Source organism: Poromitra crassiceps (genome assembly GCF_964638095.1).
Source record: "Poromitra crassiceps genome assembly, chromosome: 11".
NCBI lineage: Eukaryota > Metazoa > Chordata > Actinopteri > Beryciformes > Melamphaidae > Poromitra > Poromitra crassiceps.
This window is the reverse complement of record NC_139643.1, coordinates 41,362,977-41,387,126: the sequence shown is the minus strand read 5'-3', so window position 1 is coordinate 41,387,126 and position 24,150 is coordinate 41,362,977. Positions and strand designations below refer to the sequence as shown.

The window sequence follows — 24,150 nt, the reverse complement described above, 5'->3', positions numbered from 1 at the left end:
GGACAACTAAATAATGAAAAAGATACAAAAAGTACAGAAAACTTTGTGTGACAGATTAGCCATTTGATCTGTTGAGTCTTTGCCTTTTTATCAGTGAATGTCTTGACTGATGTTAGATTTTGAAATACTCCATTTCTTTGATGTAAACTGATGATCTGCATCTTCCAACCATGCTGAACACCCTCCACTTTTCCTACATCTCAAGGAGCTTCATGAGACATTGATGCCTGGTGCAACTTTTCGATAGCAATATGATAATTGATGTTCATCTCAATTGAACAATTGAAATGCAGGATAATATAAGATACAAACATTTATTTTGAAGTAATATTCCCTCATTTGTTTCATCTTGTTATGAAACACTGATTTGGATTCATCATTCATTTAGAACAGAATTGTGATGACAATCACTCGATCAATGGTTTGACAATATGTTTCCACTGATAAACAAATGAAAATATTGAATTATTGTCCAACCCAATATTAAGTGAGCTCTGCTGTGTGGAGTATCATGTGTTTATTCAGGGTTTGTTTATATAACCAAAACATGTCCCACAGACTGAGCATTTAAATGGCTTCTCTGCTGTGTGGACTATCATGTGTGTTGTCAAGTGTGGTTTCTGACCAAAACTGTTACCACAGACTGAGCATTTAAATGGTTTATCTCCTGTATGGACTCCAGTGCCCAATTCACACTCCTCCCTCTGTTTGAAGCTAACCCGGAAATTGCATTATTTCGAGGGGGGGGGGGGGGGGGGGGGGGGGGGGGGGGGCGACGTGGGTACTGCAGAATCAAAGTGCAGTGCATGCAAGTCAATGGGAAAACGACCCGACTTCTCTCTCGGGCGATGTCTTAAATAAACACTTTGCAAATGATTTTATGGTCTGAAGAATCAACAATTTCAAGTCTTTTTCAAGTGTGACTTCTCTTATTTTAACCTGACGCTGCCAGATGGGGGCAGCATTGTTTTCGCATGATCTGATCTCAAGATCAAGATCTGGTGCAAATCCAGCTGCCTTGCAAGGTTACTCTTATTGTGCCTTTTACTGAATGGACATATTATGCAAAACAGACAAGTAGCCTACTGCATGCAGGTGCATGACCACCCACACATCCGCACAAGCAAGCAAACAAACAAACATAGGCTATGTGCATGCTGTCAAACTGAACCATTCAAACACACATACACACTGACACGCACACACCTGCGCAACCACAGCCATACTATACTGTACCAGCCCTTTCCTGTGGGTTTGGCTTCCTGGATGTGCATGGTAGATGATAGTTACCAGACGTTTCTCTACTATTGAAAACAAGATACGACTGTAATTACATCAATCTCTCATCCCATAGTCATTTGTCTGCACAATTAAATAGCCATCTGGACAGGCAAAATGAGATGATTGAATGTTATTTTTATTTCTTGACATCTCGAGTCCTGGGTCACACAGTCCTGGTCAGTGTTTGGGGTAATGCATTACAAAGCAACACATTACTGTAATCACATTACATTTGTCTGTAACGAGTAGTGTAAGGCATTACAATCCCTAAATCCAGTAATCACATTACAGTTACTATTCAAACACTTATGGCATTACTTGCATTACATAAGTTCTTCAAATATCTGCAGGATTATTTAAAAGAAAACACCAAACGTGCGGTGCTTTTTCATGCACTGAATTACGCAACACAACAACTGGATTGGCTGGAAGGACAGGGATGAGATAGATCATGTAAAGGTATGTCCTTATTGGGATAGGGATTTGATATGATATGGGTAGGGTTTCATGTTATAATCTTAACTGGCAATTAGGTGACAATGCATCTCAGGCGAAAAGTAATGTAACAAGTAGTGTAACAAATTACTTTCTGCAGGGAGTAATAAAGTAAAGTAAGGCATTACTTTTTCGTAAAGTAATGTGTAATGTGTAATATATTACTTTTTTTAGTAACAACCCCCAACACTGGTCCTGGGTCACACAGTTGAGAGTGACAGGATAGGTGGGGAGGAGGAGCAGATGACATGCAGAAGACTGTAAGTCATAAGCCAGACTCAAACCCACAGCTTTATGAGTACATGTCATATACCTGAGCCTACTGATCGAGCACGCGGAACAGCCTGTGAGTGGGACAGTATCGTTTTGTTTTTGTTTTGTTGTGTTGTTGTTTTTTGCCCTGCATGATGATTGTGGGAACAGATGCATCGAGTTGCACAGCAAATACAAACTCAGGTACAGTTTCTCTTTTGAAGGGTTTCAGCGAAAAATGCTACCTCCATCCATTTTGAAAAGCACAAATGATTATTGTCTCCTAATCTAAAATATAACTTTTTTGGGTGAAAGGTTCAACACAGCTAATGACTTCCGTAATATTCAGTAGTGAGTTAAACTTTCAAACATTGTTTTGTTGTGCTGTAAGCTGTTCTTTCTCTGCATTGCAGAAAAGATTGTTCAGATTTAGTATTATCTCTCTCTCTCTCTCTCTCTCTCCAGTATGCTATTAAAAATAACTTGTCTTTGTAAGGGACCAAAATGACATTATTTAATTTGACAGCAATAGCCTCAGCGCCTATGAATCATTACCAGATCTATGTATGAGAGTGTGCATAATGCATTCACCACTGTATTCATCATGTCATTATAAGTGGGTGATGAGCTATTACAGTATGTGAGGGTGTGCGCACATCTTTCTATGTTTGGTGTGTAATGCATGTATACAGTAGGGTGTGTGTGTGTGTGTGTGTGTGTGTGTGTGTGTGTGTGTGTGTGTGTGTGTGTGTGTACACACACACGCTAACGCTTCCCCAAACCTATAGGGGGAAATAACTTGTTGGGTTTAATGACTCGACAAGCCATCATCACCACAGACTTAATCCTGTGAGCCAAAGATGAGCTAGTGCTAAAAATAGCTATGGTAGCAGGATGTGGTTGTCCTGTGGATGAAGAAGAAGAAAGGAGCAGGGGGAGGGGTGGGGGAGGGAGCAGGGGGGAGGGGTGGGGGAGGGAGCAGGGGGGAGGGGTGGGGGAAGGAGCAGGGGGGAGGGGTGGGGGAAGGAGCAGGGGGGAGGGGTGGGGGAGGGAGCAGGGGGGAGGGGTGGGGGAAGGAGCAGGGGGGAGGGGTGGGGGAAGGAGCAGGGGGGAGGGGTGGGGGAGGGAGGAGTTGACGAGATACAAAGCTCATCATTTCCTGGTTTCGCTAAAGATGTCGTTGATGCCATCAAAGTGATGCCCATAACTGGCATCCTTGTGCTAAGGAGCTACAGTATGTCAGAGGCATGGGTCATGATCCTTTACTCCCAGAAGTCAAGCAGTACAAGTTAAGTGACAACGTGCAAATACTACTGGCCCATTTCTGTGTGAAATATACAAGTCCACTTTTTAACTTTGAACGGCATATAACTGTGCAATATCTGGAAACATATATGTATAAGCCCTTTCTTTACAATCCTGTGTGGCATATATATAGATTCACTGTACATGTACATTCTTTCACATACTTAAAATATACATTTTACACCACACTTATAGGCTAGTTACTGTAATCTTTTGCTAATGTCTAAATTTACTTAACTACTACTTGACTACTTTACTTAAATGTGCTTTGGTAAAAAAAAAAACTCAATTTGTAACTTGTGTTACTTGACAAAGTAATAATATTACTGAAATTCTATTGGTAATAAGTTATAATATTACTGGGTTACTGCTAAAAGTAATATATTACATGTAATACTTTTGTAATGATGAGTTACCCACAACACTGTTGGCCAATAAAGCTGATTCTGATTCTGATCCTGAGTAGGCTTACATGATGTCACTATTTGTTTATCCTTTGCTGGGTGTGCTGCTTAAATTTAAAAGTATACCCACTGGCACCACTACACCAATGCAGACAGGCGCGCAGACAGAGAGATAGACAGGCAGGCACAGACAGACAGACAGATGGATGAACAGAAAAAGAGATACAGGTAAATACAGTAGATACATCCAGTGTAGACAGATGATGTAAGTAAATAGATAGCACAGGCTAATAATGGTAGCAATTCGATTAGGGACGGAGATTAAAAAGACAGGATCTTCCTCTCTCATGAGTCTCTGTCTGTCTGCAAGCCCCAATTAAGAGTAAAGACACACACACACACACACACACACACTGCTTTCTCTCCCTCCCTCGCTACATCTCTGTCCCCTCTTACCAACCCCACACAATGCTCAACAATCTGAACCAAGCTTCCCTCAGGCCCCTAATCTAATAGAGCAGTCTCTAGAAGCAAAGCACACTCACACACACACACGCACACACACACACACACACACCAGCCAACAGAAAGGGAAGGACAGAGAGATGGGCCAAAGATGAGGGAGTGATGGAGAATAAGTCAGGCAGTCAGATGAAAGAGAAGAGGGGGGCACCAGGAGAGAGAGAGAAAGAGATGGATTGAGAGAGAGACAGAGCGACAGATTGAGAGATCATTTCTAAGTCTCTGAGGGCAGTTGGTGTTCGTGGTGAGTGAGCTCTGGTGGATCCTCATTGTTCCCTCCATCTGCTGTGAGACCCCCTTAGGGCCCAGCAGCCTATTCTATTCCCCTCCTGTCAGGGGCCTGGTCTTTGTGAGGGTGCACTGCCCGCTCTCTGATCCTTTCCCCCTACAGGCAGCAGAATCAACCCTCCTGAAGCATTGACTTTACAGCAGAGAGGAGCATGGAGCAGAGCTTTGGAAGACAGCATACTGTAGCATGACACAGGCTAAAAAGCTAATGTAATGTTCAAATCACAGAGATAGGGGCATCTGGCTAAAGAGCTGGAGAAAAATACTGCATTTTTTTCTGATCCCCCCCCCCCTCCCATTTTCTCCCCAATTGTACTTGGCCAATTTCCACCTGCTGCCCCGGTCACTGCTCCACCCTCTGCCGATCTGGGGAGAGCCGTAGACTAGCACCATGCTTCCTCCGACACATGCGCAGTTGCCAGCCGCTTCTTTTCACCTGGCAGCAGGGAGCTCCACCTAGCACGTTGGAGGATCACGCTATTCCCACCAGTTCCTTTCCGCCCCGAACAGGCGCCCCGACCGACCAGAGGAGGCGCTAGTGCAGCGACCAGGACACATCCCCCCAATCCGGCTTCCCACCCACAGACAGCCAATCGTGCCTGTATGGATGCCCGGCCAAGCCGGAGGTAACACGGGGGCACGAACCTGCGACCCTCGTGTTCGTAGGAAGGGAATCTACCGCTACACTACCCAAACAGATTTTTGTAACAGTAAATAATAGGAGGTTGAGATGCAGTTGATTTCTTTAGCAGTCATTTTTAGTAAAACAAAAAACATATCCAGGTAATTTCTTGCATATATAATGTAAGATAAGTAAGTGCATGCATTTCCGCTTAAAATCTTGCCAATGGAGGATCAAAACACAGAGGTCAATCAATGTCATATTTCTATTACGGTCCTTGAAGGTAGCACATGCACATTAAACACTGGTCACGCACTTGGCACCTAAAGCACTTGTGGTCTCCCCTTTCCCTGGTTTGTCTAGCCCCAACACAACTCTCTAGTGAGTCTCTCCAGTGCCTTAGCCCAAACATAACTCTCTAGTGAGTCTCCAGTGCCTTAGCCCCAACATAACTCTAATGTTGTAGATGCTGAAATATTGGGAAGATTCTGGCAATTTCCATGTGAATGATCTGCAGTGGATTTAAATGCAGCCTCTGGCTGTATCATCTAAAGCAGAGGTTCTCAAATGTTTTTCAGCTAAGGACCCCTTACAAGATAGAAAATATACTGGGGGCCCCCTCATTCTGATTTGTGATTTTGGGCTAAGTTTAATTCTTTCCACAGTAACATGCTTGACTTTTAAATTGATAGGTTTGTTAGATTAGATTGTAATCCGTGAACCATTTTAGATTTAAAGCATAAAATATTTTCATTGAACTATGAAGCTTTTGCACACACACAAAAAGTTTTATTTTTATTTTCCTGAAAACTTTTCGCGGACCCCCTGGCAAAGTGCCACGGACTCCCATTTGAGATCCACTGATCTAAAGAGCTTAGAGCCACGATTTGATCAAACCCAGGTGGCTAACGGAGCATTTCTGCTCTAAAGTAATCAAAGCAACAGCAGCATAAACTGTTTGGGTATTATGAGCTAGGGACTGAATAAAAATTAGAGCTAGGCTTAGGGGATCAGACAAGAAAGTCATACACACACCATATTGACCTGGTGTTAAGTGTCCAAGAAATCATACTTTTGTGTAAAATAGGAATACATAAAATAGATAAATGGGCCTTAAAGGGGGGTAAATGACTTGATGCATTTTCTTTTTTAAATCAGCGTCATCAAGACTTTTATTAGTTAGTTAGACCTTTATTAGTTTATTACTTTATTACCCATTACAAACATAAATGTATAATATGATAGATATGGAAGCTGGGGGGGAAGTAAAGTTAATAAACTGACTGTTGTAAATCAAAAGCTAAAACAAAAATGTGTTTTTGTGCTCACTAAGATCAAACAGTTATACATAGCTAGTTGTACATTCAATTATTTCAATTATTCTACATGCTTTAAAAAAATGACATCTGCAGTACCAGGATTTCCCACAATGCTCCAGGAAAATCCATTCATCCAATCAAACATTACCAGGAAGCAGGAGATTCGAGCTTCATTTTCTGGTATGAAATACCAATGGGCACACACTGTCCAGATAATATATACAGGCTATGGTGGACTCTCATGTGTTTTGTCAAGGTTACTTTCTCACCAAAACATTTACCACAGACTGAGCAAATAAATGACTTCTCTGCTGTGTGGACTACCATGTGTTGCTTCAAGACGTTGTAGAGAAATGTTCCCTTCCCGCATAGTAGAGAAATGTTCCCTTCCCGCATAGAGGTTTATAACTAAAACTTTTACCACAGACTGAACATTTAAATGGTTTATCTTCTGTGTGGACTATCATGTGTCGTCCTAAGGTTCCTTTTCCAACAAAACCTTTACCACAGACTGAGCATTTAAAAGGCTTCTCTCCTGTGTGGATTCTCATGTGTGTTGTCATGGTTACTTTTTGACTAAAACTTCTACCACAGACTGAGCATTTAAAAGGCTTATCTCCTGTGTGGACTCTCATGTGCATTGTCAAGGTCCATTTTCTATCAAAACTTTTACCACAGACTGAGCATTTATGAACAAATCTTTTACCACAAACTGAACTACTAAAGTGTTTATTTCCAAGAACTTCACAGTTTTTCTGTGAGTCTAAGAGAGACTGAGATTGACTACCGGTAGTTTCTGTCCAATCATCACTGTCTTCAGTCTCAGAAGAGTCTGCAGTCTTGCCAGCACTGGCTGGTTCTGATGCTCCACAGTCGTCTCCATCAGCTTCTGTTTTAATCTGTTCAGTTGAGAATGAGATGCTGGCTAGAGACTCTGCCTCTCTGTTCTGCTCAGTTTGGCTTTGATGACGCTGTGAGGACTGAGGTTTCTCTTCCTCATATTCACTCTTCACAAGAACAGGAGTGAATTGGAACTTGGTGATATCAGCCTCCTCCAGCCCTTGAAGCTGCTCTCCCTCCTCCTGACTGATCCAGAGTTCGTCCTGTTCCTCTTTAATGTGTGGAGGCTCTGGGTCCTCCTGGTCCAGACTGGGGCTCCACTCCTGCAGCTCAGGGGGAACTTCTTCTTTAATGACCAACAGCTGCTGGAAGTCTGGAGGTATGGCTACTCTGTGTAACCACACTACGGGATTTAAAACAGTGTCCAGCAGCTTTCGTTGTTGCTCGTTATTTTTTGAACAAGAGGATTCTAGCCTGATATCAGACTGAGTTGTTAACTCAGCACACTCCATTTCCTTCTTCAGAAGCAGTCAACTCAGTGGAGTGGGAAGATTGAAGGTCTGGAATCAGGCAAAGCAGCTTCCTCCTTGAACTCTATCTTCTTTAAAACAGCACACATATCTGTTCAACGGCCGCAGTTAGTCGCTAGTTCACCAACGCTGTCAGGTTTTGGAATTTAGACATTTCCATAGTGACACAGCAACTTCCCCCTTCCCCCCTGAACGATTTACTGACAAACGTTGTCCTTCAAAGCTCCAACAACATTAGCGTTAGCTCCATTAGCTTCACAGCTAACTAAACCATTATCTGAGTCTATAAAAGTTGTTTATTCTTCCTCTCTCAGTGCTAAACGGAGCCTCGGCTCCAGTTTATATATTCGTGATTATATCATCCATACATACAGAGTTTTCTGTTGGCCTTCTTCTTACAGCTGTTGTGTAAACTATGAAAGGGAAAAAGTCCGTAACAACCATGGAGAACAACGCGGCGACAGTAGCGATTTCCTGTTTTGGTCCACGCATAAATGCCGTCCGACTGGAAACCATGGCGCACACACACACACACACATACACACACACACACACGCGCACGCACGCATGCGCACACACACAAACACACACATACACACACACACACACACACACACACACACACACACACACACACACACACACACACACACACACACACACACACACGGACCATGCTCTCTGGCCTTGTCAAGATCAATTGCATCTAAGAATCATTGTGCAACATAGATAATCACCCCTTTTTTATCTTTAATTACATAAAAGAATGCAATGCAAAGCCAAACATACAGTGTAGCCTACATCAGACTCTCTTGGTCTGTTGTGTAGGCTACGTTTTTTTTTTTTTGTATATGGGGTTTAGCAGGGTTCAAGCCAAGGGTCATGGAACTCAATCAATACATCAATGACTGCAAATTTTAAATCTGAGAGAGAAAAACAACAAATTGTAATAATGTATTCTTTATTCTCACCCCCCCCCCCCCCCCTCCAAAGACAGTAGTGGCACATTTCTGTTATCCTGATAAAAGATTCACTTGAGTGCAACTTTGAGAGAGTTGTTCTGCCATCAATATGGACTTGTACAAATCCTGAACTTTAACACCACAGCAACACTGATGTATTAGCATGTGAGCTGGTTAACTGAAGTGTGTGTGTGTGTGTGTGTGTGTGTGTGTGTGTGTGTGTGTGTGTGTGTGTGTGTGTGTGTGTGTGTGTGTGTGTGTGTGTGTGTGTGTGTGTGTGTGTGTGTGTCTGCACGTGTGCGCGCGTGTATGAGCCGGGTCTTGGTTAACTGAAGCGTGTGCAGCAGAGGCGTTTCACCATGCGTGACACCTCAGTGAGTGTGCAGCCCAGAGGAGGCAGGGTGAGCGCTTAATGAGAGCCGGGGGAGTCACGGAATATGTTGCCTGTAGAGCATGGAGCTAATACAGTACATGGTTCTGGTTCAGTGAGGATTGACCTCAGCCTGTGGGGGGATGAGTTTGGCTGGCTTCTATCTGCCCTAGCAGCACATACTTTTATATCATGATGCAGTTGCGAGTCCTGCAATGTGTCTCTCACGACAAAGAAAGGCAAGATTTGTAACCAAGTATCGGTTACATAATTTTACCTTAAAAAGGACATGTTTTCACCTGTTGGTTTGTTTGTGTGTCGTCAGTGAGGGATAATTCAAAAGTCGTGGAATATGACTGAGGGAGAAAAAGGCAATCTTATTTGATGGGATGAGTGCAGAGGGGCGGGATTGTTCAAAAATATTACGGGTTTATTGGTTAGAAATTGATATTTATGCGTACTAGTGCAACACGAGGTCACCGTTAAAGATATTTCCAGGAAGTAAATATAAGTTCATTTCATGGGGACATTAAACTTGGTGCATAGAATATTGGCCTTGAGCCAAGGAGCAAATTACTAGATTTTGGTGATCTGGATCTGAAATTTCTATTATTTAAGAATCATTGTTAGTCATAATAACTATGCAGACAGACATAGACACACAACTAACAGACATACTGTAGAGAGACTTCATTCCACATCCTAAGAGAATGTTTGCAGTATGCGCAATGTCATATATATAGGCTATATATACATATATATATATATATATATATATATATATATATATATATATATATATATATATATATATATATATATATATATATATAACTTGAAATATAAATGATAGGAATGATGTGTTTGGGTGCACAGCAAGTTGAGAGTTCTTCGGTGCCTTTTGTCTCATGAAATATTCAATGTTATAAGCAGTCGTGCAGCTCCTGAATATTTCCGTAACTCTCCCCTCTCTCTTATTCCTAGTGGAGCTGGAGTCTGAGCATGCTCAGAGGGTCCCGGGGGCGGAGCAGGGTGGAGTCCCGCCCCCCCAGGTCAAGCTGAAAGAGAAGCAGAAGTTCTTTGAGGAGGCCTTCCAGCAAGACATGGAGCAGTACCTGTCCACCGGCTACCTGCAGATCGCTGAGAGGAGAGGTGAGACAGAGGCTCAGAAGCTGTCGAGGTGTTACGCTAGTGCTATTCCAGTACACGCTTGAAAAGTAACGAAGCAGAGAGAAAAATGCCAAGTGGTTTAGCCCAGCATTCAAATTAAATACTTCCAGAGTCCTGATACTATCAGCCCAAATAAACCTTCAGACTTCAACCGCATAGCGCCCGATTGAGCCGCCCTAATAGCTTTCTGCAGTGACTCCACACACTGAGCGCTTGTCGCTAAACACACAAGTAAAGCCATTACTTTGAAAAATGCCAGCGCGCCATATAAATGGAGTCTTCCAGTGGGATTGTAATAGAATCTCGCCGCAGTTTAGCCCATGTATTACTGCCAAAAGCCTGCGCTCAAATACCCAGAGGACGTGGCGAAATGAGGGACTGCATGAGATATGCGCTCTGCTCTGGAAGATGTATGGGAGTCTATTGGCCCGGCGTTTGTAATGTGATTTTTCTTCTTCTTCTTCTACTCATCTATCCTCCCCCACTAATCCTCTGGAAATGGCTTATTAGAGGAGATTGTGTAAGAGGGAGGAGGGAGGGGGGAGGAAGGAGGGAGGGAGGGAGGAGGGAGGGAGGGACGGACGTATGGAGGTCAGGGGAAAAGAGAATAGGAGATGATGCGAAAGACGCGTATTTGTGACGACTAGAGGAGACATCTTGCTTGTGTAGACTAGAGGTAAAAGCACTCGTCTACCACCGTGGAGACCCACGTTCAAATCCCGGTAGCTGTACTTCCGGCTTGGCCAGATGTTCCTACAGACACAATTGGCCGTGTCTGCAGGTGGGAAGCCGGTGCAGTGTGAGTCCTGGTCGTTGCACTAGCGCCTCCTCTGGGCGGGCTGTTTGGGGAAGGGGGGGGGGGGGAACTGGGGGGGATAGCGTGATCTTTTCGCGTGCTACGTCCTGCCGGTGAAACTCCTCACTGTCAGGTGAAAAGAAGCGACTGCACATGTATCGGAGGAAGGGTGTGCTAGTCTCCAACTCTTGCCAGATCGGCAGAGGGGGTGGAGCAATGACCGGCCAATTACAAATGGGGGGGGGGGCGGAAATGGGAGAACATTTTCAGAAAAAAAATAAAAAATATATAAGTTGTTTGTCTTTAGAAAGTTTAGAGTTGTCACTTCAAACTTTAAACGATAAGGATGGAAGGTACATTGAGTGAACAACTTGTATGCAGGCTGCTCAACAAGAATTCACAACAGACCAATAGGGTTGTTAAAGGCTTCAAGGCTTGTAATCAGTTCCTTACAAGACGCACTTGATTATTCTGGGGAAAAGGCATCTGAGAAGAAGGCGACTGTGTGAGAGCTGAATAGCACGGTGCAGACTTTGTCAGAGCTGAATAGCACGGTACAGACTGTGTGAGAGCTGAATAGCACGGTACAGACTGTGTGAGAGTTGAATAGCACGGTACAGACTGTGTGAGAGCTGAATAGCACGGTACAGACTGTGTGAGAGCTGAATAGCACGGTACAGACTGTGTGAGAGCTGAATAGCACAGTACAGACTGTGTGAGAGCTGAATAGCACAGTACAGACTGTGTGAGAGCTGAATAGCACGGTACAGACTGTGTCAGAGCTGAATAGCACAGTACAGACTGTGTGAGAGCTGAATAGCACGGTACAGACTGTGTGAGAGCTGAATAGCACGGTACAGACTGTGTCAGAGCTGAATAGCACAGTACAGACTGTGTGAGAGCTGAATAGCACAGTACAGACTGTATGAGAGCTGAATAGCACAGTACAGACTGTGTCAGAGCTGAATAGCACAGTACAGACTGTGTGAGAGCTGAATAGCACGGTACAGACTGTGTGTGAGCTGAATAGCACGGTACAGACTGTGTGAGAGCTGAATAGCACGGTACAGACTGTATGAGAGCTGAATAGCACGGTACACACTGGTTATCCTTCACGCAGACACAAATCCACAGAAAATAAGAGAAGCTGATAGAGAGAGAGTCTTAAAAGGGAGAGAGATACAGGATATAGAGTGAAGAGAGAGAGTAAGGAGGAGAGAAAGGTCTGTGGATGTCATGAGCCACCAAGCCATCAGAATATTGAATCATCATCCACTATACTAGGTTTTAGCCTGAATAGCTGCTATGTGGTGATTGCATTGCTGACAGGCTAGATATGGTAATGCACATGAGGAGGAGGATGCATACTGAGAAGTCATCACTGTTAAGTGAAGTTATCCTTTATTTACCCCCTTGGGGGAAATTCATCCTCTGCATTTGACCCATCCTCTACTAGGAACCTTCCTAGAACTAGGAGCAGTGGGCAGCCACATTGCAGCGCCCAGGGACCAACTCCAGTTCCTTTGCCAGTGCCTTGGTCAGGGGCACTGACAGGAGTATTAACCCTAACATACATGTCTTTGATGGTGGGAGGAAACCGGAGCACCCGGAGAAAACCCACACGAACACGGGGGAGAACATGCAAACTCCACACAGAAAGGACCTGGGACGCACCGGGGGTTCGAACCCGGGACCTTCTTGCTGTGAGGCAACAGCGCTAACCACGAGTCGTTAGCGAGCATTAGACCCAAATAATTTAAGATGTCACAGAGAAAAGCCGTGGCTGTCTTCCACAGAGAGAGAGAGAAATGTTCATATTAGCAGAAGGGTGTACAGAAAGATGTGATTTTGTAGGCATGTAGGTTTAAATGCACAACATGTCTATTTGTTTGTGTTTATGTATACATTTCAATCCATCGGGGTGTTTGCATACATGCATCCGTTTGTGTGTGTGTGTGTGTGTGTGTGTGTGTGTGTGTGTGTGTGCGCGCTCGTGCGTGCGCGTGTATGTGTTACTGTTATAAGGACGGGGAGACTCTTCTTGAGGGGGTCTCCAAGGGAAATAACATCCCTTTCTCTCTCTCCACTCTCTGTTCTGCTCTCCTTCCCTGTGCCGCCCTCCTCTGCTCTCTTCATTTCCTCGAGGTACGGTAGCCAATGGCATCATCTCTCACTGCTGTGCGCCGACCAATCATCTCCCTCCTTACTCATGTGCTGGCATGTGCTGCATCCCCACAGTGCACCGACTGGCTGTTTGTGATGCATGCACCACATCATTACAGTGAACAGGGGGGGCTTGGGGGGCACACTGCCCCCTTGCAAGGTGGTGAATCCAGGACTGCAGTTCATATCTTGTACAGGAATGGAGTCTAAAGTTTTGTTGAAAACAGCCCTGCTACATCAATATGGCTGCATAGACTAGTGTCACTGTCCCCTAAAGGGCCATCCCAGTGTTTCAGATGGTTTTCCAACATGGCGGACGTGGATATAGACAATAGAGGTCTCTGCCTTGTGGGATGAAAAGCGTAATGAAATCAGAAACCAGGAGGCTCTCTGCATCTGGGCCGCTGCAACTCGTTCACTTACACCCCATTTACACCTGTTGTTTTTTATGTGAGCTGTATCTGGATAAGTTATCTGGATGTTATCTGGATAAGGAAAAATGGACAAGGTGTACGTACATGTAAATGCAACGTGATCAGGAGTAGTCTGGCTCACATTGTGTCACATTTAAAAAACAGTTGTAAATGGGGTCCTAATGATACTGTGTGTGTGTGTGTGTGTGTGTGTGTGTGTGTGTGTGTGTGTGTGTGTGTGTGTGTGTGTGTGTGTGTGTGTGTGTGTGTGTGTGTGTGTCAAATGTGCTTACCCGTTTAAAATGCCATTCAGCTTCAACGTGTCGTCATGCTTTTTGCCTGGCGAGTTTTGGAGGGGCAATGAAAACACGCCTCCTCCTGGACTCAGCGCCTTGCTGTTGCATTCTGGGTGCTGCGGTCCTGCATGAGGCTAATACTGTACCTGTGTTGCCCTGTGCCGTGTGCAGAGACAATAGGCAGCATGTCATCTATGGAGGTGAACGTGGACATGCTGGAGCAGATGGATCTGATGGACATGTCCGACCACGAGGCCCTGGATGTGTTTCTGCACTCTGGGGGAGAGGACAACAGCGCCGCCTCGCCTGTCCTGGGTAGGTGGCCACACACTCACGCACACGCACACGCGCACGCACACACACACACACACACACACACACACACACACACACACACACATACACACACACACACACACACACACACACACACATACACATCCTGTATTCTGTATAATTCTAGTAGGTTTGATGCATTTTAGGACTGAACATAGCAAAGACCTGTATTCTTTGTAGTGCTTGCGACTCGAGGAAATCGATGCATCTGGGCGTGAGTTGTAGGGTTGTTTAATTAATTACTTACTAACGTTATGCGCAAACGATTATATGCCATGAACGTTAGGCAGTTATCGCCCATTATGTATTTTTAGTTTTCACAACTCCCCATTGTGTGGTCATGCCCAAATTCCCCCACCCCCGCCCCCTCTCTACTTTACAAACTCTGCGGAGGTGCTACTCATGTGTGAATGCAACATGCCTCATGTGTGAAAGGGTACACTTCACCTATCATCCGGGGCAGGCTCAGTGGGGAGCAACCCTCACCTGATCCGGAGTTCATGTGTGAAAATAGCTATACACACATACACATTGTTTGCTGTGTACTGTGTAGTGGTCTGTGTATTTGGGACATTATGCATACGGGGCATGCATACATAATACATACATGGATGCTCTTTACACCCCCTGAAAGTTTCAGCCCGATCGCACGTAAAGCGACATAGCTGTAGCCACACTTCTCATTCTTATTATAAGGATAGGAGGATTCCTAGGCGCGGCCTTACCCGCCCTGCAGCTCGACTGCTGTGCGGGCTCATTCGCTCTTGTGACATCACTGATGATGTCACAATGCCTATGACATCATAAGTGATGTCACAATGCCAATGACATAAATAGTGGGACAAAAATGGAAACAGAGAACAGACAGAGATTGCTCACTTGCTCCCTTTTATATAAGAGATGAGAATAAGACATTGAAACTAATGAACACAAATGGAATTATGCAGTGACCATACAAGTCTTAAAACAAACAAACAAACAAACAAACAAACAAACAAACAAACAAACAAACAAACACACACACACACACACACAAACACACACACACACACACACACACGGAGGATTAGCTACAGGTGGTGTATGCTAATGGTATTTAATCTCTGGTCCTGGATTTGTTTGAAACACAGTCACTGAAGAACTAAATCTAGGAAATGAAAAGAAATAAACGGACAGTCTTTCAAGTCAGTTTTGGTGGAGCACAAAGTCCTTCATCACTTGTGTTAGTGGTAGGGAGTGGACTTGCTTCAGGCGATGTGTGCCCAGCGCTTGGCGGATCCGGATCCGACACACGTGGGCCAGACTGCGAGGACATCTCTTGGCCTCCAGAAAGACCCTGAGAGCATCAGGATCCGCCCTCCAATCCAGCTGTGCCTGCTGCAGGGTCACCAGGGCCGGGTCGGCGGCGTGGTCCAGGAGCAGCTGGACGAAGGCTTCATCGCACGTGTGCCACAGCACCTCGTGCAGCAGGCGAGAAGCCACATAATGGGTCAGAACGCCAGCGGCCTGCAGCAGCAGGCAGAAGCAGTCCAGGCAGTTGTGGGAGGCACTGATGTAGAGAGGAGACCTGTCGAGGTCATCGCTGTCCATGTCAACAGCAGCATGGAACCCGATGAGTTCCTGCAGTATGTCCAGCCTTCCATCAAAGGCAGCCCAGTAGAGCGGAGTGTAAAAGCTGCTTGTTCTGTTCGGGTCGGCCCCGGCTTCCAGGAGGATTCGGACGCAGTCCAGGTGACCGTAGAACACGGCCCTGTAGAGAGGCGAGCGGGGAAACTCATCAGCTAGGTCTACCTGGGCTCCCTGGGTGATCAGGTAGTCCACACAGGCAGCGTGACCCTGCACAGCTGCGAGCCCCAGAGGGGTAATGCTCTCACCGTACACTGACGTACACCACTCCATCGTCTCATTGATCCGCCTTCTGAAGCAGTCTTCCTGCAGCATGGTCCTCAGTTTGTCCAGGTCTCCTGTGATGGCGGCATAGTGGAGCTGCCTGTGAGCCATTCCTGCAGGTCTCTCAATGTACCTCACCAATGGAAGGCTTTATACGATTGTTCAAGTGACATCAGTGATGACATAGCTCACTGATGACATCACAATTGCTCGAGTGACATCACTGTTGACGTCACTCACTCACTGATCACATCACTCACTGATTGCATCACTATCGCTCGAGTTACATCACTGATGACATCTCAATTGCTCGAGTGACACCACTGATTACATCACAATTGCTCTCAAGTGACATCACTGATAATCAGTCATTTAGGACATCACTATGGTAGTGACCTGGCCACCAAGCTGAGCCATCTAGAACTGTACATCATGATGGAAATGAGTGTTTACACTTTTTCATGTCGTCCCTTGGATTTTGTTATTCTTTATCCAAAATAAAATCAATCAATCAATCTCGTTGCGCGAATATCCGAAAATCACCCCTGGTATGAACGTACAGTTAGATTCTTGAATATAAAAGTCCAAACTACATGTGACACTCAACTATGTTAAGCCTTAATGGCTGGGGCGGCTGTAGCTCAGGAGGTAGAGTGGGTCGTCCGTTAATCGCTTTGGATAGGAGGTTGGTGGTTCGATTCCCGCCTCCTCCAGTCTGCATGTCGAAGTGTCCTGCCGCCATTATGTATGAATGGGTGAATGTACCTACTGATTGTAAAGCGCTATATAAATGCAGGCCATTTACCATGATGCAACCTCAGTCCACTTACTGGAGTGCTGCTGTCTGGGGGAAAAGCTTCTAACAAGGAGCCGTCTCTCAGTTGCAGCATCTAAGTGAGAGTCTTGGTCTAAAATAATTTGGGATAACGAAATCTGCACTCAATCTACATTTTCTTCTGTCTATATAGGCTGGACAGAAGTCTCATGCAGCAAAACTTTTCAAAGGACTCAGGAATTCGGAAGTGATTCTGTCAACTTTAGTGGGAACTCAAACATGTCTCCCTTTATTTACAGGAGTTGGGCGAAAGATAGCAAATAAATAATAAATTATTATAAATAATACAACTGTTTCGCTTTCCTTTTAAGTGCAAATGGTTCCATTCCCCACTGACTTGAAAGGAGGCACAAACACTGAAAGGATGGTGTCGACATTTCTTTTCTAAAACGAGAAAAGCAAGGTCCTGGTGGTGAAATAACATTAAAAAAACACCGCCGCATAGCGTACTTACTATCTTATCCATCTACCCGCCTGCCTGCTTGAAAACACAGTGTGAATTAAACACCTTCTCTCCCTCCCAGGTCCCGACATGGAGTCTTTCACCACAGAGATCAGTCTGCAGGTTCCCACCCAGGCTGAACTGCGTCACAAGCTCTCCTCCCTGTCCTCCACCTGCACCGACTCAGCCAGCCAGGAGGACACGGAAGCCGGGGAGGAGGACGAGGAGGCCGGGGAGGAGGACACGGAGGCTGGGGAGGAGGACACGGAGGCTGGGGAGAAGGACGAGGAGGTGCTGCAGCCCCACACGGTGCTGCTGGAAGGGGCCGAGCCAGAGGAGCACACCAGCCAAGACTGTGGGGAGAGCAGGTCATAGGTCGGAGGAGAGACGGACTGGAGCGGACACAAAATGACGAACATACACTGAAACACGCACACGCACGCACGCACGCTCACACACACACACAAGAACACAGAAGCATTGAGGTTGGACTAACTGCCACACGACCAAACTTAAAAAGAGCACTGATGTTTAGACATGTGTTGAATTCCATTTGAATATGTAACAGGTTTGGGTTTCTCAAAAGCATTATAGCACTGAATGAGTTTATTATATTCACATTAATATTTTGATATTATTCTAAACACTCTTCATTCTTACCTCTGTTCCCGAACAGAAGTAAGAATTAAGATGATGATGTCACAATGGCTCTGTGAGTGTGAAGGCCTACAAATGTAAAATATCGCCCATAAATAGTGCCCATCCTCCAGACCCATGAAAAGTGTTTTGGCAAAGTTTTGGAAGCAATCTGAACAACGATGCGCCTTGCAACTCTGGGCAAACAGACAGAGACAGACAGCTGGCCAATTATAGTATTAGGGCGATGGACCCCCATTTGATGAGATGTCTGACTCAAATCTGAAAATATTTTTATTCTTAGCTACTTTAATCCAGAATTCCTTTACTGTCTGTATTGTAGTTCGAGAGATAACAGTGAAACTATAGACAAAAATAGACATTCCTCTACACAATTGTTATCAATTTGCTAGGGACCTCCTGGAATGCCTTCAAGGACCCCTGGTGTTCTGCAGACCCCATGTTGAGAACCACTGTACTAAAGAGTCAGCATGGAGCACTTGACTGAATGATCTACAGCGGACTTTTTCATTACTTAATGGCTGAGATCACCAACAGGCTAACCCCCCCTAAAAAACATGGGGTATCCTTTTAACTGGTTATGAGCTGCTATCTGCAATACTAAATTCATTATTATTAGATCATATTTGTAATGTTGGTATTCTGTTTAGCAGTCATCTGGCAATTGGTTATATACCACATATAGTAGTAGCCTACTGTGTACACTCTAGTCTACGTGCACATACACGCACGAGCACGCGCACACACACACACACACACACACACACACACACACACACACACGAGAGTTACCCTTTGTACATTTAGGGTGAAGTTGTCCTAGAGCTCCCTGTTTGGACTCTGTGCTATGCACCAGAGGACTCAGACTCCCAGGAGGACTTGCATCGCTGATGTTTGCTAACCTGACACAGCCAGATGGGGGCGGTATTGTTTTCACAAACCGCACATCACAATACCGCCCCCGTCTGGCAGAGTCAGGTTAGATGTTGTGCCATATTCCAGATCTTTTTGTATAGAAAAGTTGACGTTTGTGCGGTGTGACAACATTACTCCTTACTTTCCCACAGCCTAAAATGTCTCTAACTTGTTGGTAATAAATGTCTCCCCTCCACTGCTGTTTAATTTCCATCCGAGCACTTGGAGAACCATTTCAGAATGAAATGTGACCGAGCTTTAGCGATTGAGCATGTTCACAGTCCCCCTGTGTGCACTCCTGTGATTTATAGTCCTCCCCAGCTCTTAACAAATGGGAAGCTGACAGGGTGAGGTAATGGATACATGGGCACAGCACAGTCTGGAGGAGTGGAGTATATATATACACTATGATATGTATGTATGTATATGTGTATATATATATATATATATATATATATATATATATATATATATATATATATATATATATATGTGTATATAGATATATGGTATATGTAAGGGATAATGTATTGTGAGCCGGTGATTACTGGCGAAATAATGACCGACAGGTGAATGATTGAGCCCGACGCGCAGCGGAGGGCTTAATCATTCACCTGAAGGTCATTATTTCCAGTAATCACCGGCTCACTATACATTATCCCGCTTAGAACACGGCCTACAACTAAATTATTTCAGTAATCTGACAAAAATAATTATTCAAATAGATTTTTTAATAGCGTTTTCAAGGACAAAGCGGTTTCATTCGTAATTGGCACACAAGACACCACAGCTGCAACTGGTTGGCCTAATTAGTAGTGTCTGCAGACAAAATTCTCTTATCAACTGATTAATCCAGGTGTGGCAGAGCAGCGGTCGGTTGTCGAGAAATAATGACCGGTGAATCTTGTTGATTAACCAATCAGAATCGAGTATTCAAGAGAGCCGTGTTCTAAAGATATAGATATAGATATATACAGTATATATATGAAACAAGAGTCTTGTCTTGTCTCCTCCTTGTCAGACCTTCAACAGTCAAAGATCAAGGTTTAAAGCTACAATATGAAAATGTTAGAAAAGGAAGTGGGCCAATAGTCCACCTGTCAGGTAGCGACAGAGACAGAGCGACTCAACCTGCTGAGCTATTAGTCTAGGGAAAATAAGGTTTGACCTTAAACTAATTGCAACAGAATTTATTGTCACATTTTTATGTTTATATTGATACCCGAAACACTGTAGTAAAAATCCCAGAAAATCCCATTAGTGGAAGTATGTTAAAATGACGTTTTTTTTTAAATGGCTGCCATTATTAAAATTGTGGCCATATCTTGACTCCAACTAGACCTAGAATTACAAATTTGGTGTCTATTTCCACATTTTTGGGGGCAAGGAATCCACAGAAATGGTTGTTGAGTCTCTAAGTAGAACAGATTTTTTTTCCTCATGTAGTATGAAGTAGTCGTAATACAACATGGCATTTCTCACAATGTTAGCTACAACTTCGTATTTGTTAATCATACACATTTTGAGTGATACCCTTGAGCATATTGAAGTGCTTGCCATTGGAGAAAAAAAAATTGTTGTTTCATATTTCCAATTAAAAAAGTGTTACGGTAATGAATTTATTCCCTCAGTGTCTCTAAAAGTGTCTGGAAATACATAAGAAATGAGCACATCTATCTATCTAAGGGAGCTAGGGCTCTGTCTGTTTGTCTGTCTGTCCCACTGATGACATCATCAGTGATGTCATAAATCCACTCACTCTCACACACAAAATATCAGTGATGTCATAAATTGTGACATCATCAGTGATGTCAGAGGCACTGTGATATCAGTCATGTCATAAGAGGTTGTGATGTCATCAGTGATGTCATAAAAGCAGTTGTGACATCATCAGTGATGTTACTTGAGCAATTGTGATGTCATCAGTGATGTCATAAATCCTTCCTGGCTGAGGCTATATAAGTGGTGGAAAACACAGCATACAAGTCAGTGTGGTACAGTGACACATCTGAAGGAATGGCTGTTCAAGCAGGACATGGTGACAGGCTGCTCTATGATGCCGTCAGGGCAGGAGACCTGGACACACTGAGGAGCCTGCTGCAGGAAGACCACTTCAGAAGGCAGATCAATGAGCGGTGTATTTATGGGTGGAGGACCCCTCTGCAGCTCGCAGCCTGGTGGGGTCATGCTGCCTGTGTGGACTACCTGATCACACAGGGAGCACAGGTAGACCTAGCTGATAAGGATGACCTCACACCTCTCAACAGTGCCGTGTACTACGGTCACCTGGACTGTGTCCGGATCCTCCTGGAGGCCGGGGCCGACCCTAACAGAAGCATACACGGCATAGACACCCTGACCCCTCTCTACATCAGTGCTTCCTACAACCACCTGGACTGCTTCCACCTGCTGCTCCAGGCTGCTGGCGTTCTGACCCGTGATGTGGCTTCTCACCTGCTGGAGGTGGTGCTGTGTAACAGGTGCAACACGGCCTTCGTCCAGCTGCTGCTGGACCACGGTGCTGACCCGGCCCTGGTGACCACAGAGCAGGCACAGCTGGAGGAGAGGGCGGATCCTGAGGCTCTCAGGGTCTTTCTGGAGGCCAAGAGATGTCCTCGCAGTCTGGCCCACGTGTGTCGGATCCAGATCCGCCAAGCGCTGGGCACACATCGCCTGAACCAAGTCCACTCCCTACCACTAACACAAGTGATGAAGGACTTTGTGCTCCACCAAAACTGACTTGAAGGACTGTCGGTTTATTTATTTTCATTTATAGATTTAGTTCTTCAGTGACTGTTTCAAACAACTCCAGGAGCAGATATTACCAGCTATACCTAATGATGTGATGTCACTTGAGCAACGACAACATCAGTGATGTCATCAGTGATGTCATCAATGATGTCATCAGTGATTATGTCATCAATGATGTCATCCTTCCTGGCTGAGCAGACTGGGTGGGTGATGTCATAGTTGTTGCTGTCATGTCATCGGTAATGTCATACATGCCAAAGTATAAATAAACAATTTTTCTGTCTATCTCTGTCTGCCTCCACTGTCCCTACTCTCTCCGCTTCTATGTTCAACTGCCATGTACTTAACCTGCTGCCTTCAGCCCCAGCCCTGTCATGAACGGCAGTGTTCTAATCTAAGCAGACTGGATTGCATGCAGCAGATGATAGAAAGCTCATCCATAAGAGACTTGAGACTTGACTTGGACTTTTGACTAAAGACTTGAGACGCGACTTGGACTATAGCTAAAAGACTTGAGACTTGCCCGGCCACCACCCCTTGCTGCGCAGCAGCTATAAGTTATGTTTTATTTTGTTATGTTACAGTATGTTTGGTAGGGCTTTTCCCTAGCCCCGCCCCTTTCCTGACCACACCCCCTCCCACCTCCCACATACACTCCCCCCCGATACACCTGTCCATGCCCCCTACCCACCTCTCGAATCCAGACTCTCTACGACCTTCCTATCCCTAGCAACGGACCCTTTTCCCTAGCCCCGCCCCCTCCATTGAGCCGATGTGATGGGGCCAGTTTTGTATATTTTTATCTGTTCAGTTTTACAGAGAACTGCCGTCTGACTGTCCCTGAAGGCCACAGCTGTGGCCTAATCACAGAAAGTACCCTCACCTGTGCAGGCAGCACAGGTGAGGGTATATAAGGAGCCACAGTCAATGAGAGAGGTGGAAAAAGAGAGCAGAGAGGAGAAAGATGGCTGACTGACAGGAGTCCAGACGGAGGAGCGGCGGAGATGGGGAGCAGCGTTCAGCCCTGCCTGCGGCTTGGGTGAGATGCAGGTGTGAGCGGCTTGGCCGCTGAGTACCCCTCTCTCCAGGCGTACCTATGGGCGCACCGTGGCGGATTCACGGGGGAGAAGGAGAGAGGGGGAAGGCCCGGAAGCCGCTCCACCTGGAACTGGGAGCCGCAGGCGGGGTGGGGCTCCCCAGTCTCTTACAGATGCCGTTCCTCGTCCAGACGAGAGGGACAGAGGAAAGGACACGGTCGAGAGCCAGAGAGAGGGAGGAGAAGCCGCCACCGAGAGACGAGACGTTGTGTGTGAGCCAGGTGACGCAGATCTGAGACAAGGGTCATCCCACAGAAGAGCGACACAGAGACCAAACACAGACCGGAGCCGAGCGGTGTAGCGGTGACCAGCGCTGATCGCCAGTGAAAGCCAGGGGGAAGCCAAGGACCCGCAGCAGAGGGGTAAACGTTTCGACGAGCCCCTCTGTCGAGTTAAGTACCTGTTTTACCCCTGGCTCCGTCCTCCCTGCTTGCACTTTATTCAATACGGCGATGGCCGGATTTTAATACCATTTTAGCCTTTTAATATTTGTCACTTCCCCCTTGTTTTGAATTGTACTTTCTGTGATTAGGCCACAGCTGTGGCCTTCAGGGACAGTCAGACGTTTTTAACTCTGCTCACTCCTGATTTTAAAGAACCTGTGTGACCACCTCTTTTATTCTTAATGAGTTCCTAGTCTCTTTTAAAACTAGGTGGCGTTGTCGGCAACACTTTTAGAATATTAACCAGGTTTTTTATGTGGTTTTAGCCACGTTACACCGACCCAGATCAGATCCGCCCCAAAATGTAATAGGTTCTTCCTTGGCCCATGCTACACCCTTCCACCAAGTCTCATGAAAACCGGCCCAGTAGTTTTGCCGTAATCCTCCTGCTAACAGACAAACGGTCAGACAAACGGCACCGAAAACATCACCTCCTTTGTGGAGACAATGCCAATTTTGACAATGTTCCACTACTGGGATTTTCTGGGATTTTCAGTATGTTAAATTGGAAGGTTTCAAGAGCTGAATACAACACAAATAATTTCTGTTGCAATTAGTTTAAGGTTGGGTCATTTTTTCTCACAGATTCCCTAGACTATATGAGCTGTTTGGAGTTCACCTTCTGAATTCTACACACTGTGTTCACACTGACAACACAGAGAGCATAAAGAGTGAGATATGTTGGAATTGAACAAGTGAGCAGGTGTTTATCTGACTGAGCTAGAGTCAGAGACTGACCAGCCTCCTTCATCAGCT

At 45.2% G+C, this 24,150-nt stretch overlaps 1 protein-coding gene across 1 annotated transcript; it reads left to right on the top strand.

The window, feature by feature from the left end:
- Window positions 1-2,104: 2,104 nt before the first annotated feature.
- On the top strand, window positions 2,105-19,087 carry dtnbp1b (dystrobrevin binding protein 1b). Its single transcript, XM_083646573.1, has 4 exons — window positions 2,105-2,232; window positions 10,175-10,342; window positions 14,200-14,343; window positions 17,614-19,087. Exons 1-4 carry the CDS (start codon window positions 2,181-2,183, stop codon window positions 17,904-17,906), a joined length of 657 nt encoding a protein of 218 aa, XP_083502699.1. The 5' UTR covers window positions 2,105-2,180; the 3' UTR covers window positions 17,907-19,087.
- Window positions 19,088-24,150: the final 5,063 nt, after the last annotated feature.

Coding starts and splice junctions, on each gene's coding strand:
- dtnbp1b (XM_083646573.1), top strand. CDS start 2,181: ATGATGATTGTGGGAACAGATGCATCGAGTTGCACAGCAAATACAAAC. Junction 2,233..10,174: donor CACAGCAAATACAAACTCAG/GTACAGTTTCTC, acceptor TCTTATTCCTAG/TGGAGCTGGAGTCTGAGCAT. Junction 10,343..14,199: donor GCAGATCGCTGAGAGGAGAG/GTGAGACAGAGG, acceptor TGCCGTGTGCAG/AGACAATAGGCAGCATGTCA.